This window comes from Anastrepha obliqua, chromosome 5 (assembly GCF_027943255.1).
Source record: "Anastrepha obliqua isolate idAnaObli1 chromosome 5, idAnaObli1_1.0, whole genome shotgun sequence".
Classification (NCBI taxonomy): Eukaryota; Metazoa; Arthropoda; class Insecta; order Diptera; family Tephritidae; genus Anastrepha; species Anastrepha obliqua.
This window is the reverse complement of record NC_072896.1, coordinates 23,471,488-23,490,691: the sequence shown is the minus strand read 5'-3', so window position 1 is coordinate 23,490,691 and position 19,204 is coordinate 23,471,488. Positions and strand designations below refer to the sequence as shown.

The 19,204-nt window shown below is 36.0% G+C and overlaps 1 protein-coding gene across 1 annotated transcript in view; it reads left to right on the top strand.

Moving 5' to 3' along the window:
- Positions 1-18,369, top strand: part of LOC129247700 (uncharacterized) — a 72,020-nt gene extending 53,651 nt beyond the window's left edge. The window contains exons 3-13 of the mRNA XM_054886949.1: positions 564-796; positions 3,639-4,004; positions 4,075-4,270; positions 4,355-4,456; positions 4,600-4,795; positions 12,142-12,330; positions 12,400-12,542; positions 13,250-13,671; positions 13,756-13,911; positions 13,981-14,127; positions 16,682-18,369. Coding sequence (XP_054742924.1) covers positions 564-796; positions 3,639-4,004; positions 4,075-4,270; positions 4,355-4,456; positions 4,600-4,795; positions 12,142-12,330; positions 12,400-12,542; positions 13,250-13,671; positions 13,756-13,911; positions 13,981-14,127; positions 16,682-17,754 — 3,223 coding nt within the window. The 3' untranslated portion in view covers positions 17,755-18,369. The remainder of the gene's footprint in view (positions 1-563; positions 797-3,638; positions 4,005-4,074; positions 4,271-4,354; positions 4,457-4,599; positions 4,796-12,141; positions 12,331-12,399; positions 12,543-13,249; positions 13,672-13,755; positions 13,912-13,980; positions 14,128-16,681) is intronic.
- The last annotated feature ends 835 nt before the right edge of the window (positions 18,370-19,204 follow it).

Below are 19,204 nucleotides of genomic sequence, written 5' to 3'. Positions count from 1 at the left end.
AAAAAACACGGTCCCGATTTTCAACATGGCGTAGATGACTCAATTTTTAAAATTTTTCAAAATCCTTTTAGGCTCGAATGTATCTTACCTAGAACTAATATTTCCCAAAGTTTCAAAGAAATCGAAAGACCACTTGCAATTATTGCATTATATTTGGCTGGATAATCACAATTAGCGATTGTTCGTGAGCTCAAGCACCTTAAAGTAAATAAAGTTTTTGTTTATCGCACCATTACTCGTTATAATGATACTGGTAGCCTTACAAGATCCAAAAGGCGCATGATCTCACACCAAAGCAGCAAGAAGTCAGAGAGCCCGAAATAGTTGCTTCGCTTAGCTGAAAACGGTCAATTCCCGATCGTGGTGGTTTCTGACGAGAAAATTTTTCAAATTGAGCAATTCGTAAACTCCCAAAACGATGGGGTTTATTTGGCCGACTTTTTAATTGGTTACACTTCGAGTACCGGACCCTGTACCTTCATTATTGCTTCATTAACTTCTATCGAATTAATTATATCTCTGAATAATTCAGTAAATGTTGCTTCTTTCCTATCTCACCACAGATTTATGCCACCCATTACGCCATCCACATGGAAGAACGTACGGAATGCCGATCGCTTTTCGCCCGTTTGTCCACAGACGGTGCCGATACCGCCCAATGGCCCAGAAGCGCTGCTAGAAGTGCCGCGTGCACGCTTAGCGCAACTGCGCCGATTGCTGCCGTTGCTGAGTAATCAATCGGAAGACTGTTTGTATTTAAATATTTATGTTCCATATGAAAATCGGCGAAAGAGGCGTAAGTAGCAAAAATTTTACCATATCCTTAAAACTATAAAATGTGGCAGAGAAAAAAAAGACTAATTGTAACTCGAAAGCTATGGAGTCATCAATTCCGTAGTGCATTGCAGTTTATTACTTGAATTACTGCAAGCATTGTGGAAGTGATAATCCCCTAGCAACAAGCGACTGGCAATAAATGGTGTGTAAATTGTTTGATATGATGCAAAAGAGAAATAAGAATTTTTTATAAATTAATTGTATGTTATTCAAATTTATTTAATTCCAACTGAATTTATCTGCATTCGTAATTACTTAGGGCGAGTTTACATATACATACAATACATAGAGTTATTAGGTGGAGACTGGAGAATAGTTCCATTTCATTAAATTATGTTTCATTTCACTCCAACTCATTTAGTATCTGCAGTGTGCCCAATGGTCGGCACTGAAATCTAAAAGATCATACCAACTTATTTCATCCCAATATATATATTTTTTTTTTAATTTCCGTGCTTTTCGATTTACGTATTCAACCACTGTAAATTCGATTCCATTTTTTCCATTTTATTTTCACTCGAACTCTTTTCACTCCGTCTATTTCTTGTTACATGAACCGTGAACAGCTCTGACTCCGGTGCTATTTTAATACATTCGAACTTAATTTTGTCACTGGAATTCTATTATTTTAAGATCGTGCCAGATGTGTTATTTAAGCCGGATTTACATACAGAGCCACGGGCTGAAGACTGCAAAATTTTTCTCTTTGCTTTAATTTTGCTATATTTTATTTGATTCTTCCTCATTTCAATGCCTCAATCGAAGCCAGTCCATTGGTTCGAGAAGAACGATAAATTGCGCACCGAAACGACGATGCAGTAAAACCATTGTTTCGAGGGCTGTATGGCAAGTAGCGCCGTCTTGTTGGAACCAAGTGCTGTAATCCCCACAATTTAATTTCAGGTATCAAAAGCGCGATAGCGTTCGCCATTCACTGTTACATTGGCGCCAGCCCCGTCTTTGAAGAAATATGGACCGATGATTCCTGCCCAAAGGGCGCACCAAACGTTTCAATAGATTTAATGGTTGTTTGTTGGTTCTTGAATGGCTTCGGGCTGCTCTTCAACCCAAATATGACAATTTTACTTTTTGACGTGCCCATTAAGCCAAAAATGGGCCTCATCGCTGAACAAAATTCGGCGCACAAAATGCGCTTTTTCAACTATTTTTCTCGTAACCTAACGAGTGAAATTATTACGCTTTGAAAGATCGACCAACTTCAACTTGTTGACTAGTGGTATTTATATTTGAAAGCATACTTTGAAAGCAGAACTTTGTAGTGCCATAAGATAGGCCAAGTTGTTGAGATCGGCGCCAAATCGATGACTCCGGGTCTTCGGCAAAACTCTCATTTACAGCCGCAACATTCTCTTCATTTCGGGCTGTACGTAGTCTAATCGGTTGAGTATCATCCATTAATTTAAAATTTGTCTCAATTTTGCCGATGGTTTGCCGAAGTGTGCGTTCAGTATAATATAAGTTGGCCTGAGCCTACAATGAACACTTTTCACATAGCGTCGATTTTTGTAATGCAATTGTACCATTTGTAAACGTGAGTCTTTCCATGATGAAATATCAATGAACACTGAAAAAATTGTGTATTTAGTTTGACAGTGTCACGAGTGATCTGTCAAAAAACCCCTATTGGAAAAAGTATCTCTAATCTGATCACCCTTGACATAGTATATTATTTAGGGTTCCATACAGAGCAATGGGCGGAAGACTAATTTCGATTTGATTTTGTTATACTTCATTTGATCTTGAATTACTTCATCTCATTTTCAATTGGGTCAGAGGTAGCGAAATCACTGCAATTGCCCACTTATCCCCCTTTTTTTAATTTAACTATTTCATTCCATTGCATTTCTAGTCTTTTCAAACGTGTTCCACTCCATGCATGGCCAATGTAGTCCATAGAGTCCAGAGTACGGATTGCTCAGTTCCACCCACAGAGCAATTAGCCCTTATATTAAAGGGGTTAGGGGTAGTCAGAGGCCCGAAAAAATGATGATTTTCAATAATTTTTTTTTTGTTAGTCAATTACTTTATTTTACAAAAATAAAAATATTGCATTAATACATCAGGTTTCGACTTGACTTTAGCAAAATTTCATCTAAAATCTATCGGACAAGAGAAATTAGTTTTATTAATAGATAATCTTTTGCCTGATCGAAGCTTTTTCTTCAAAATTAACAATATTTGGCGACCTCAGAAAATATTTTTCGGATTTTCGAGAAAAAAACCGGCAATTATTTGAATAAAAAGAATCGAAATTTTTGAAAAAAAAATCCTTCGATCAGGCACGAGTTCTTTATGTTTTTCAAAAGCAGTATAAATTTTATTGAAATCTACCAAGCGGTTTTTAAGTTACAGTGATCACCAGTTCAAAAAACATGGTTTTGAAAAAAACGCATTCAAAGTTTTGCTATCGCTATTCGGAGCGCCCGAGCACCCTTTGTTAATTGTTGAATAACTCGAAAAATATTTGTCGATTCACTTCAAATTTTTACCCAATATTTTTAAGATATTATACTTAAAGAAAATGCAAACAAAAATCCAATTTTTTGAAAATTCTGACTACCCCTAACCCCCTTAAAGTTATGTTCATAAAACAAAAGTGGACTAAAAAAATACGTAAAAAATCATGACCAATTCGATTAAATATTATATAAGCAAGCAATTTTTATGTAAACCAAAAATGTAAAATGTAATTAAAAATTACATAATAAAATGAAAATATTTTTCTTTGTAAAAATAATTCCCAACATCAATTCCATTTTCCGTTCATCAAATGTGACTAGGCTCGACCAACAGCATGGAGCACACGCACGATCCACCTACATCCTTGCTCGCCACAGTACTACTCATACATGGCGAATCGTATGAGTGGAATTCAGGCAATCCCTACGATGGCTCAGAGTTGGCTGCGCACGGTAATATAATTGTCGTGACCATTAACTTTCGTCTCGGCATATTTGGCTTTCTTAAAACGGGCGGCAAAGAGAGTGCGCAGGGTAATTTCGGTCTAATGGATCTGGTTGCTGGCTTGCATTGGTTGAAGGAAAACTTGCCCGCTTTTGGTGGTGATCCACAACGCATCACGCTGTTGGGGCATAGCACAGGAGCGGCGTTGGCCAACATTTTGATGGTGTCACCGGTTGCAAGCGGTAAATATATATTTTTTTTTAATATCCAAGCAACAAATCTGTGTACTAAAGTGCATCGCATGGCTTGCAGATCTTGTGCAGCGTGCAGCGTTGGTAAGCGGTTCTGCGCTTTCGCCATGGGCCATACAAAAGAATCCGTTGTTTGTGAAGCGACGTGTAGCCGAGCAGACCGGTTGTCATGGTGATATGTTATACGATGATTTGGCGCCCTGTTTACGCACGAAAAGTGTGGCCGAGCTGTTGGCTGTCAAAATTGATCATCCGAGGTAAGAAAGTTGGCTATTGAAAGTCCAGCAATCAAATTGAAATGAGTGAAGACAAATACTATAGACTTATTTTCTAAAACACAGATTCCTAAGCGGCTTTGCGCCCTTCATCGATGGCACAGTCATATCGCCAAATGCCGATCCCGTTGGAGAATTGACGCTGCCCTTAGGTTCAGCCATAGTTAGGTAACTACTCAAATACAACTACGCTGCATAATTAGCTTTTATATTTTTGTTAATTTTTATTTTGTTTTTTGTTTTTATATTATATTAAAAACAGTTTTTTGGATAAAAACTTTTCGTTTTCTTTCCGTCTCTCCCACGAACAGTACATCAGGAATTGAATTTGCAAACTTTCCAAAACGCGACCTCATTTTTTGCCTTACCTCAGTGGAATCGTATCTGGATTTGAGTGCACAAGATTTGGAATTTGGTTTTAATGAGACACGACGTGATCGTATACTAAGAATATTTGTTCGAAATAATTTTCATTATCATTTAAATGAAATATTTGCTGTGTTAAAGGTGAGTATGGGGAATATCTGCACACATACATATACACGGGGTACAAAAATTTATATAAATATGGGATTGAAATTGGGCGCATGTGAGTGGCATTTAGATTCAGAAACCACTGTATCTGACAGTGACGAACGTTTTGAGGGTTACTGTGAAGTTTTATTAGTTTGCTTGGCTCCGCTAGGCAGCACTGGAATATGGGTTTTTATTATTATTATTCTTTTTTTTTTTTTTTTTTTGAAGTGAAAACTTCTTTAGAATCGTTGGGAGTGATTTGAGACTCGATGAAACGAAAAAGCGACACCAAAAGAAAAAAAGAAGAAGAAAAAAGATATACGTATATATATGTATGTATATGTATGTATAGAAAATGCTTTATTACCAGGCACACAGAAGGATGGCATAAGCAAATTTAAATTTGTGAATTTATATATGTATGTATATATGCGGATATATGTATATATGTTGTGTGTATGTACATATGCGCCTCGCCACAGCAAAACATACGGTAAAATTTCTCAAGAAATCCAGCGCGCATTCTAGGCACAGCGCACATTCATAGGCACAGCATTGCATGTACAGTAGGGCGGGTCGATTTAAAAATCGCTCATTGCTCTATGAAAATCGTATTCTAGGGATCAAAATAAGAAACTTTGCCGAAGGAACCATACCTCTAAAACGAATTCTGATGTCCCCCAATTTCAAAATATCACCATTTTTGGCCTTTACATGAAAAAATCAGCTAAATGGCTATGTTTTTTCTTTATTTTTATTTATTTATAATATTATCTATTTTTTCTCTTAAGAAATTTATTTAGTCAGAACATATGTAAATGAATGAATGTGAGTTATAGAAAAGAAACTAAAAAGTTCGACCCTTATTGGGGGACATCAGAAATCGTTTTAGAGGTACGGTTCCTTATTCTGATCCCTAGAATATGATTTTCACAGAGCAATGGGCGATTTTTTTGCACTCGACTTGACAAAAATTGAATATTGGCAAATAATTCTACGCGAAATATTCCAATATTGACTACTTTCGAATTGTCGAGAAAATTAGCATATGGGCGGCTCGTTTTATGAATGAAAGTACTTGCTCTTAGAACTATGAGCTCGAATTTATAAATCAATTTTTTGATGATGAGTTTTTGTTGCACAGTACAATAGTTGAAACTGTTCGGCGCCGCCGCGGCTGTTCAGCGCTATGGCAACTAGGATGATGGCCGCTACGCCTGCGCCTATTAATGCATTTTGTTCTTGTAGTCGCTAGGCATAGAATTTTAGCTTTGAACGCCATACGCATTTACAGGAATAAAGTGAGTGGCCTGTGTGTGCGGTTGTATGTAGATGCATATGTGTATATTAATAAGCATTGTTTTGCTGGAAGTTCAGAACACAAATATGTATGTACGTACATAGGCTAGGCCATAGTACCGCGTGTGCTGTATTGCGTCCGTATTTTCAGAAGAAAAACAGAAAAGAACATCGAAACCAAAGCATTTGTATCATATTTTAGCTATCATATGCCACTCGTATCATTTGTTGAAATTGAAAACATTGAGGATGAATAATAAAAAATGAAGAAAATAAAATATGAACTTTATAGCAATATTATAATGAACCTATAATTATCCCGCTCCTAATGCTGCTTTCGTCTCATTCTCTCTCAGTTAGTTTTACGGAAGGTTTCACTTCTATCGCGTCTAACCGTTAGACTGGTATTTTATTTTATTTAAAGACATTTAGTCGTTTATAATACATCTGCGGCATGGAAGGTAAAGAATTTAAAAACTTAATTCTAGTGCAAAAGAATGTGAACTCAAAACTAAAAACTAACAGTCAGATATGCTGTCAGTGTCAAAAGAAACTATACTCAATATATTGACAAGTTTGGGCTATTTATTTATTTATTTTTAATAATTTTTTTATAAAACTATAGTTTATACTACATAACGCAAAATTTCAATCTTTGTACAAAATTTATAAAAAAACCGTCGAATTTTCATCAAAATTCAAGCGTTTTAATCAGAATTTCGGAAAATGGATTTGAGGTATGCAGTTTTTTAGTCCATTGAATTTTGTAATAGAAAAGTGAAATTTCCAAGTGACTTAAAAATTACATTGCTTTTTGACCATTTTTTCTGCTGACACGGTCGGGTGTTTTCCTCCATATAACGGATGCTCAAAATTTTTTTTTTATATGGTGTCGATAATCTCATGCATCGACGAGGCCAAATATCTGGGCATAACACTTGATGGCAAACCGTACTGAAAAACTCATACCAAGAAAAAACGAGAAGAGCTTGACTTGAAATTAAATAGGCTTTATTATCTCATTGGCGTGAGCGCCTAACGCTTATATCATAATTCCGCAACAAATTACTTTTTTTACAAATAAACATTATGTAAGACCGGTTTGGAATTACGGTATACAATTTTGGAGATGCGCTAGCCAAAATACATCATCCAAGGTCTGCAAAACAAAATCCTGAAGTAACGAACGTAAGCTTTTCGTTGTAGTATAAACTATAGTTTTATGAACCAAAATTATTAAAATTAAAGCCAAAATAAATTAATCAATAGCCAAAACGTATCAATATGTGCTGTACACTATCTTTTGACCTTACTGTATATAGTCAGTAAGTTCAAATATGGGTTAGATTAGGTTGAAGCGGTTGTAGGAGACACTCAGGCTCATAGTCTCTTGTGATGTCCCGTGGGGAACTTATCCCTATCTCTCCTAAAACCAGTGTGTATTGGCTTTTAAAAAATTTAGAAGATCCTTTATATTTATACATTGCCGAGATCTTCCAACTCATTAAAGAATTCTGTACCTAAAATGGTAAATCTACGTCTGCATAAAGCAGGACAATGTCACAGAAGGTGCAAGATCATCTCTTCCTCTTCCTTATCTAGACAACTTGCAAAAGTCATGTATTCGCACACTCATCCTCTGAACGAGCCTACCTATTAGGCAGTGATTCTATGCGTTTAGCATTAAGAGAAGGCCACATTTTTTGGGCGATTCTCCAGGCGGTTTTATTACGCCATCTTTCATTTATTGCTCTTACGATTTCCTCAAAGATATGTAGCTTACATGTTTGTAATGGTATGCCATTGGCTGTGTACATACTAATCGGTCAATTTGGTGTCGGGTCTCGCTAGTTCATCGGCTCTGCAGTGCCCCTCAATGTCACAATGGACAGCAATCCAAGTTATCATTAGGTAAAATGACTCAGGCATCTCGTTAAGAGATGTACGGTATTTCATGGCTATCTTGGAGGGTGTCGACTGCTTTGTGAGTAATTTTATCGCCGCTTGGCTATCAGTGAAAATGTAGATATCATTTCCAGGTATCGCTTCACACTGCACCAGTGTCACGGCTTTCATTACTGCCATCAATTCAGCTTGAAAGACACTGCAATAGTCACGAAGCCGAAAAGGGAAGGAGATCCTCAGATGTTCCGAATATACACCTCCGCGCACCCTGCCCTCGAACTTTGAGCCGTCTGTGTATATATGGATAGACTCGCCCTGTCTTATGGATCCCGTTCCCATTCTTTACTCGAGGGTAGAGTCATGAGTCGTGAAATTCAATTAAAGCTTGTTATTTTTATTTTATTTTTCAATTTGTATTCATTTCACTTTTTATAATTCTTTACTAGTCCACGTTCATATTTTCTATTTTTACACTTTTATATTTTTTGTTTGTTTTTCATTTTTCACAAATATATTAGGCGCACCAGGTGTTTCCAGGTAGGTTTTAACGGGTTTGCTGTAGAATCGCTTTTTCATGCCTCCCCGCGTATTGCGACCGCTTCTCGCGCAGTGCTCGCCTCAATCGCATCAATTGAAGTCGATACCGATTCCCAGTGACGGTTTCGCTTGGTTATAACAGTTTATAATAAATAACACCAGCTTGGTCCCACCAAATACATAGTATAACCTTCGCAGCGTGAATATTTGGCCGAGGCGATGATGTAGAAGCATGACCGGGCAGACCCCATGACTTTCTTTTCTTTGGATTGCTGTAATGAATCCATTTTTCATCACCCGTCACCCCTTGGTCTTAATTCATAAGGAACTCAAGTCCCCTGTTTCTGAATCATTCCCCATGCAATCGCTTGGAAATGGATTGGCGGGTAACTTCTAATACTTCTTGCGTTTGACACGGATCCTCATTGAGCAATGCCTCCAATTCAGCATCTTCGAAGATTTTTGGCCTTCCTTCACGCGGACTGTCGTCAACATTAAAATCACCGTCTTTGAAGCGACGGAACCAATCTCGGCACGTTGTTTTACTTAAAGCAACATCTCCATAAACTTTTTGTAGCTCTCGATGCGCTTCAGCCGCCGTTTTTTTCGAATGAAAGAGGAAAATCAGCAGTTCCCGCAAATGACGATTATTCGGCACAAAATCAGACATTTTCACAAAACCAAAAGTATATGATACCAAAACAAAATTACTAAAGTGTCGAAGCAGTTTGTTTACCATATGTCTAAGCTTGGTTTATGACGTTTACGTTATGTTAGAATCGACTAGCACACACTCCTAGCGGCATCTATTGACAAGCGGGAACTTAGTTGCGCACCTAATAATTTTTTATAAATTTTTACTAATTTAATTTCTTAGTTTTTATTCTTTTATGTTTTATAATTTTATGATTCCAATTTCTTTTTTTATATATTTCTTTATTTTTAAATTTTTGTTAGTTAAGTTTTTTATATTTTCAAATTTTATATTTTTTTACTTTCCTTGTTTTGACGTGATAACGTCTTATAATTCGATTTAACAGGATGCACGCACGAAAAAATGTGTCGTTACCTTGCTAATTAGTGTTACCTTGCTCATTGCCATTACCTTGCTCATTTGTCGTTACCTTGAATGAACTGCAAGCGAAAGCGCGGAGCGAACGACAAAGCAAACAAAGCAAACGAACGGCAACGTTCGACACCTTGCTCTCTCCTACTTAAGTGAGCGTATATGTGTATGTATATGCGCATATGTACATACATAAATTCACGTATTTGTATTTGCATATGCCTTCTTATTGATTATTATTAATTTGATTTACTTGAAGAATTAAAAATAAAACCAAGTTTGTTAATAATACCTGTTGTTTTAATATTATTATTATTTTTTGACGTGATAACGTCTTATAATTCGATGAAGCCGGCTGCACGCACCAAAAAATGCGTCGTTATCTTGCTCATGCGTCGTTACCTTGCTTGAACAGCATGTTATGTTATGTTATGTTATGTTATGTTATGTTATGTTATGTTATGTTATGTTATGTTATGTTATGTTATGTTATGTTATGTTATGTTATGTTATGTTATGTTATGTTATGTTATGTTATGTTATGTTATGTTATGTTATGTTATGTTATGTTATGTTATGTTATGTTATGTTATGTTATGTTATGTTATGTTATGTTATGTTATGTTATGTTATGTTATGTTATGTTATGTTATGTTATGTTATGTTATGTTATGTTATGTTATGTTATGTTATGTTATGTTAATGTTAACTCATTCTCTATATCCATACAAAATATCTATCAAACAAATAAAATTAAAATTTTCTTTTGAAAAATGCAACCATTCAATCAGTATTTTCTTATGACGTTATCACGTTAAACTATCGTCAGTAAACCGACTTTACGGACAACCTCTTTTTTTTATTATATTTAAGTATTTATAAATTTTAACTAATTTAATTAATATTCTTTATTTTTCTTATATTCTCTTATTATTTTTGTAATTTTTCACTGATTCAATTTCATATTTTTTATATTTATTTAATGTTTGTTAAATCAATTTTTTATAATTTCTAATTTTTTTAATTTTTTTAATTTTTTATTTTGAAAATTTTATAAATTAAATTTCACTTTTTAAATTTTTTTTTGTCTTACTTTTTATGATTTTTTATAATTCAAATTCATAATTTTTTTATTTTTTAAATTTTTATTAATTTCATTTTGAATAATTTCATCTTTCCTATATTTTTATATTTTGATATGAAATACACATTTTCATGTTTTGTACTTCTTATACTTTTTCTTATTTTTCAGTTCTTATTAATTAAATTTTTTATAAAATTTTATTAATCCAATTACATAATTTTAAACTTTTTATTACCTTTTAATTTTTTGGTTTAATGTTTTTTTCAATTTTGAATAATTTCCTTTTTTATAATGTCACACTTGTTTTAATATTTTTATTTTAAAATTTTTATAACTTTAACTGTTTCCGAATTCAATTTCTATATTTTTACATTAATTCTTTTCGTACTTTTTCATTCATTAAGTCATTTGGTTTTTTATAACTTTTTTATATTGTAATTTATAATTTATTATTAATCCAATTGTTTTTAACTTTTTTTAATTCAATTTCATATATTTTTATTTGCATAAGTTTTTTTGTAATTCTTTTTGACTTAAATTTCTTATTTAATTTTATAATTTTTGTTTTTGCAAATCTTTATTGTTTTCGTTTTTTATTATTTGGTTTACATATTTTTTTTAAATTTAAATGAATTTAATGTTTATAATTTTTTATTTACATTTTTATTCAGTTTCATATTTTGTATACTTTTTTTATTTTTTATTTTCCAATTTTTATTTGTGCCATTTTTTATAATTTTTTATTAACTCAATTACATAATTTTTATTTACAATGTTTTTATTTTTTAATTTTTGTTAAGTTTCAGTTGGGGTAATTTGAGTTTTTTTTGTGTTATTGTAAATTTTTATTTATTTCACCTTTTGCAATTTTTTACCAGTTTAATTTGATAGTTTTATATAATATTTATTTCATCTTTACAGTCGTAAAACCTGTTTGTACTTAACAATGTAGTGCAACTAACTATCTTTTATTAAATATTTTTAAACATTTTGGCTCCGGAGGCTCTCGAAAAGAGTTGTTGTTATAAGAAAGAGCTTGACACAATGCATAGCTGTAGTAGCTGTTTTAAGTTTCATGAGACATTTCAGAAATGCAGCAATTTGCTCAGCTAAAGAAATTATAAACAAAAAAGAGCAGTTTACTGTATACTTATAGGCGTGAAAGAAATGTTACGCAACTCACTTAAAAAACAATATGAAGTGTTGAGGGTGTCTCGATCTCAAAAGTTGTGCTATATTGCCACCAATACCTCCGATCTACCAGAAATACCTGAAATATATAAAAAAATGAGTTCCTCGCTAGTAGTGAATTATAATAATGAAATGTCAAAACCCCTATATTCCCACTTCAAAAACAGAAAAAAATGAAAGATAATTTATTTTGATGAAACATATAGGCAACCAACAGTAATTATATTAATAATAAAATTATTATTTTATTTTTAGAACGAATATACCGATTGGGAGAAAGCCATACGTAGTCCCCTGAGCTCACGTGATGCTACGCTCTCGTTTTTGAGTGATGGGCATACAGCAGCAGCGCTTATCAAGCTCGGCTACATGCATAGTTTACGCGGTGGTCGTAGTTATTTTTTACATTTTAAACACAGGACTATCGAAGAGGAGTACCCGCAGGTAGAAAAAAATTAAAAGCTAATGCAAATTATTTGATAACTTTACGGGTATTTCTTCTATCCCCGACAGCGAACCGGTTCCGTTCGTGGTGAAGATGTGCCTTTTTGGTTAGGATTACCCATTTCACCACTATTCCCGCACAACTATACTACTCAGGAGAAACAGATTAGTCGCCTTATGCTGCGCTATCTCGCGAATTTTGCGAAAACGGGGTAAGTCTGCAGAAAACTACATATTTGAAAAGTGTTGTGGATAGAGAATCAATGTGAGGAATTTATTTATATTTAATTTTATTTAAACTTTTTATACCCGACCCGTTCACTTCAAAAAAATTGAAAACTTTCGAACAAACAACAACAAAAATAAATTTGAAAAAAATTGTTTTTGAATATTTTAGCCAAAAAACTGTTCGAAACAATTATTTTGTTGTATCTGTTAGAAAAACAACTCACACAAAGGCACATTGAAGAGTCGGTAGCAGCAGAGCAGCTGATTTTTTTTTTTTAATGTATTTGGTTTCTAAATTGCCAAATTTTGTTTACATTCATTTGCAAAATTCACATTTGGCATTCCAGTAACCAGAAGCAGAAACAAAATAATTTACTCTTGTTGTTTTTGCTCTACTACTACTGCCTGTTCAATGTGCCATGACTTCCACAAAAAAATTAAAATGTGTAACTCGTAATCCCGGCAACCACTCAATATTTAACACTTTACACTTCGTTACATACATTTTTTTTAAGTTATTATTATTTTTTTATTCAAGCTGTATTTATTATAAATTATGACAAAGCGAACTCACTCAGCAAGCTCCTTCGTATTGTACTCATATTACTCATACGCCATGTAGTTCAAATAATGTGTTCCACCGACAAAAGTTACTCATACGCCATGCTTATCCTCTATTTAATCCTATTAGCAATCCGAATCATTCAGGTTTAGACTTACCATCCATAACTGCATCAACGTCCAGATCGCCGGCATATATAGCCCAGCTCATAGAGCAAGGCAAAGTGAAACGCGCTTCCCTCAAGTCCCTAAATGCCGTCAATAAATTTTTCAATCTCACTATGCCACATCTAATCGCCCTTCAACAAGGCAGTTTAATGGATGCACACGGCTCGTTAAATCTTGCATTGTTCTACAATCAGCGGCGTAGCGGTGCAATGCGCGAACGTCGGGCCTACTACAAACGTCACCTGCGCAACAACAACAACAACGACGAATCGAATGAGCTGCTGAATGCTGCTATCCGGTTTGGTACTGATGAACCAACTCGCGGGGAACATTTGCCCTTTTGGGACGCCTATGATGTTGTAAATCAACTGTATTTGGAATTGGGTGAGATATTTGAAGATTTGGATTTTGAATGAGAAATAATGCCTTCACTCTCTCTCTCTCTCACTCTTTCTCTAACTCTCTTAGGCAACAAGGCGGAAGTGCAGAGTCACTATCGTGGCCATAAATTGTCGATGTGGTTAAACTTAATACCACAGCTGCACAAGCATTCTAATATCAATGACCAATCTATGCGTCATCATCAGTTTCCGGAGGATGTCAGTAATCGCGATTTATACGAAGGTAACTGTTTGAAAAAAAAAATGTCTTTATCTTACTCGCATTGCGAAATAAAATTTCCTTATCGCTCAGGTGTCGTTCGGCCACAAATACAAACGAAACCGCCAGATGATGAGGATAAAATTGTGGTGAGGACGCCCAAATCGACAGCACCGACAATGGTTGTGAACAATAATACAAAGACTGGCGGCAATGCTTTAGCAGGCACCGTAACTACAGGTAGGAACTTGCTCGGTTACTTTTCAAGCAGAATTTCTATCTTCCCAGACAGCCAACAACAAAGATAGGACTTTACTTATAATATAAATGGCATGAAAGAAATATATTTCCACAGAGCCTTTGGTATACTTCTTCTGTTGATATCTGACTGGGGTAAAGGATTTGGTATTCCTAAAGATTTACTGAGCTCAACAATCAGACTAAATTCGTTTCAGATTTGGATACTCAAAAGTTCTAGGAAATATTCCTGTATAGTGGGGGTATAGTTGAGCGGTTTAAGGTAGAGCCCCTGCCCCAGGGTCAGGCTCGTAGCTAAATAATAAGTTAGACAGCGGCATCCGCTCAGAAAAGCTGCAGCTGAACCTGAGTCGATATCTGCCTAACCACTACAGTGTCTGTCAAGCTAAACTTACATACTTGCTTATATGTCCTGATCAAAATTCACAAACCGTTACCAAATTAAGGTCGACTGCAACAAGTCTCGCAGGGCGTCTCTATTACACCAAGCGATGATAGGACTCCCTCAATTTGGTCCTTTCATTGGAGGCATGGTCTTCCCCTACGTCGTTGTCCTCTAACTTGCCATCTGAACATCTTCTTTGCTGAAGCTTCTGCATTAATACGCTCGACGTGGCCCAGCTGGCGCAAGCGCTGAATATTGATACGCTTAACGCGGCAGTAGTTATCGCTAACACGAAGAGGACCGAAGATTTTCCGAAGTATCTATCATCCTCTCATCTGGAGGATGGATCCGTGTGAAGAAGTCCACGCAAATGGGGAAAGTCGCTGATCGCCATTCACTTGGGAGTGGCCACTACGATTCTTCTGCATACAAGCAACGCACAACCTCCAGACTTCGACTGAGTATTCTCTGGGTAGCTCCCAAACATCCATTTGAGGGCGAGCTAATGTCAGAAGTTGAAGCAATACCTGGTTGTGCGCAGAGTATAGGACACACCATACAAAAACTCCGATTCCAGTAAAGACCAACAACAAAGCCTTCAAGCTAAACTAATCGCGATAAAAGGGGCTAACTTATGAGTCAGACACTTACCTGCGGTGGCACAACTGATCCAATATACTCAAACAGTCAAGCTGCTATTAAATCTCTACAGTGCAATAATTCTTCTTTTAAAGTACGAATTGAATGCTAAATGGGCTGGTTAAATAGTTCATTACGAATTTTGTGTCGGTCTGTGGACACACAAAAATTCCTGGAAATTGAATCGCTGATGAGATGCCTATGGAAATTTATCTTAAATCAGTTAACTCTGCTCTGTATGTGGGCATCCCTTTGTCCTTACGCAAGCGCTGGCTTAGGTCAGGTCAACAATAGGTGAATAGTGGAGCCCACTAGCGAGGTAACTAGACAGGTCTGGCCTAGAATGGATGCAAACGGACGATCTAGGTCCCTCATCTATCTCGACCGCCCTCCCTAGACCTTCTGCATCCAACTTCTATCTTCTTCTAAAAGCAGTAGTTAGTGTCATCACAGACTTTGCCTAATGGGGCATATGTGAAGTGCATTGGAGTTCCCTGTAATAATTTATCTTGCAGCCGCAGGAGCGAAGAGGAAGCGGAGAGTGTTGCACACCATCTCTGTCACCGTCCCGATATTATCATAACGCAGCATCGCTGTCTAAACTCTTATTTCTTTGGATGTCTGGCAAACTTAGAATCCGCAGCCATTCGCTATATTTCATATTTTATTAGAGAGGCGAAGTGGCTCGACCACATTGGGTATTAGAGAAGGAACTCAAGTTGTAGTAGTATCACAACGGACCTCCTGGTCTAAGTGGATATCTCTACCCCCACATGGAAGGTGGCAGCCACTGTGGCCTAATCTAACCCACATTTTATCAAATTTTCCATATTTTCTGTTCAGCCGCTTTTCAAGGTAGGTAGGTAAGTGAAATGGTTCAAGTACCACTCTCGCACTCCACAAGTAGCACTAAAAGCGCCGTTTTGATATCATTATGAGATCTCCAACAGGCAGATATCTACAGCTAGTTAGAGCAGTTGATGTAATGGAGAAGATTTAAATGGGATTTAGATTGGCGCACTGCCCCAGGCTGAAGAAGAAAGGAGCATCCAGTTACCTTAATCGTCTAGCTGTCAAACCCGGACATTTACAGAAAAAGTGCTCAACAGACTCCTTCTCTGAAAGGTTTCCATAGCTTCTGCAATGAGGATTAAATATGTAGTTACCCTAGCTTTTCCACGTGTGTATTAATCGTCCAATGACAAACACAGTTACGAGTTTGAATATTGAATGGCGGGGAGTCCCCAAGACTTTCTGAGTCCTCCGTCTATTGTACTGGGGTCACAGGCTCTTCGAAATAGCACATGAAGAAATGAAGCTCCATCTTTTCTGCGCTTTCCTAAGAAATAAGTTGTGCGATTCTCCTTTAACAAAAGTCAAGAGGATGCCGATGGGCGCGTAGGAAGTCTCTGAAACCAATTCTGTCTGGCGAGCTCGTCAGCAATTTCATTTCACTTCAATTTCATTTCTTTTTCATATAAAAATTATGTTTCATTTCAAATCTACCCACAGAATGCAATCCCGATGGTACCGTATATGTGAATGTTGGCGATAGCCCAACCACGCAACAGCCTGTGGCATCTGACAATCGCTCAATGGTGGAAGGTGGCACTCAGCAAAAGGATTTGGCCACCGCCTCCACAGGAATCATAGGCAATCTGGAAATGTTTCGTCGTCTTAGTGGCAAGCAATTTCCAAGTTACACTACTGCTCTTATAGCCACCGTTGCCGTTGGTTGCTTCCTGCTCACACTAAACATACTCATCTTTGCCGGCATCTATCATCAGCGCGAGAAGCGAGCACGTGACGCCAAAACCAAAGAGGAACTACAAGATAATGACACAAGCAAAAACTCCAGCATACTCAAATTGAATGCAATCGCCGATGATGATGGCAGTGTACATTTTGATGACCTCACTGGCAAGGGCACAATGATTTTCGGCGAGTACAACTACTACGATGAGAAACCAAAGCCGGGCAAGGAGGAGAAACTGCTGGTCGATTTGCCGCCAATACAAACAACGGCACATATGGAATTGAATTGGCCCGCCGGCTCTACAAGCACATTAGATTTACTGAAAACGAAGCATCATCATCACAACACTTTGGACGCGCCCACATACAGCGGCGCCAGCAAAGAAGCCAACGATATGCAACAACAACAACATCTACAAGCCATCAGCAGCGTTGAAATGGCCACTTACAATGCGCAGATGCCCATCGCGCCCAGCATTGCTATACTGGAATCAGCCATGATTGCGCCCGGCAGACGCAGCTCATTTGCCGCCAGTGGCAGTCAAACTTCGATGCAGTTCGATTACGCTGTACAATCGTCGGATCAGCTATCGTTTAAGGAAATCGAAGATGCTGTCAAAGCGTCCACCGATGATATTATCAATGATATGGACGATGATATACCAGAACCACCACCGCCGCCAAGATCCTTTCAAAGCGCACACCATCAGCTACAACAACAACAACAACAACAACAGCAGCAAGGTGGCATACTGCGTTCATCCGGCTCAAATACGGTTTCGAGCACGAGCGGCAAGAAACGTGTACATATTCAAGAGATTTCAGTTTAGTCGAACTCAAATACGAATACTCTAATGTAGGTAACGCATACAATTACTAATGAATACTAAATATAATGAATATCGTACAATGTACTTCTCATATGTATGTATGTATGTATTTACAAAACCTCCTATTTCGCTTTCATTTGCTTTGGGAGAAAATCTTCTGATACTATAATTTCGACATTTTCATCACCAAAGTTTCCTTTGCCTTTCTACTGATGAATTCCATTCAAATATAGTTTCTCGTACAGGACATTTTACTTGCATGCATTTGTATGTGTTAGAAACAAAGAGTTCCATCATCTAAGTACTATAACTGTAAAACATATTGTGTATTGTACTTCTATTTTACATAAATACTAAATTAAGCAAAATACTCGCTGCACTTCGGAGAATTCACGTTTAATTTCGAAGCCATTTTTTCAGCTGCCCGAACTGGCCAGCTGGCTTCTTATTTAGCAAATAAATCTATCATATTCTGCTGTAAATTATTATATATTGTATTTACTTATTATATTTAAGAATTTTCAGATGAAATACGTGCATGTATTTGTGCGTATTAAAATAAAATAATTATTTATTGTATAATATTGTATGGTGACTATATGAATGTAAATGTAATGTAAGAATCAAATTCTTTTTTAGTACTAATAAATTTATATTTATTGTTGGACAAAATAGATAATTGTGTACTCATTGCGAAATGAAGTGCACTAGTTGAAAAACACATTAATCTATATACATATATAAAAAGAAGTTACATTTCCTTGGTAATCTTATAACTCAAGAACCGCCAAACTGATTGACACAAAAATTTTAGAGTTCTTTTCTATCTTTGAGGAGGTGGTTTGTGTGATTGAAAGTTTGATTGAAATCGGTGCAGCCGTTCCTGAGGTATGACATTTTATGTGAGTAATGGTTTCCTCTCATACGAAATGCCTGTATGGGAAAAACAACAACAAATACACAGCCGCTTATGAGCGTTTCTGTTGTACTGTTGTACTGTTGTGGTTGTAAGTGTATTATGTTAATATTAATTTTGGACGAAAATATAATAAAAACTGGATCATTCAAGGAACTTGAAAAACATTTTTAACTTTATTTATAATATATATTTTAGCATAATTTATTTAGCGTAAAAAATTGAAATGGAAATTAAAGAATCAAAGTTTAATTACAAGTTTTTATCGGCTCTTTCACCTTACCTGTATATATGTAGGTGACCACCACAATCAAATTTTAAAAAAGTACAGAAAAGGCTATTGTGACATCTTTAGAAAGTATGTTGAATGAAAAAAATCAACTAATTCAACTGTTTAAACATTTTACGAGTTCTATAAAGAAAACTTAATATGAAAAATTTCCTGCGATATAAAAAAAACATTTTATGTATGGTGGTGCGAAGCCCACTGGGAAATGCTAGTTTATTATAAAACACATGGGCTGAAAAGTCCCT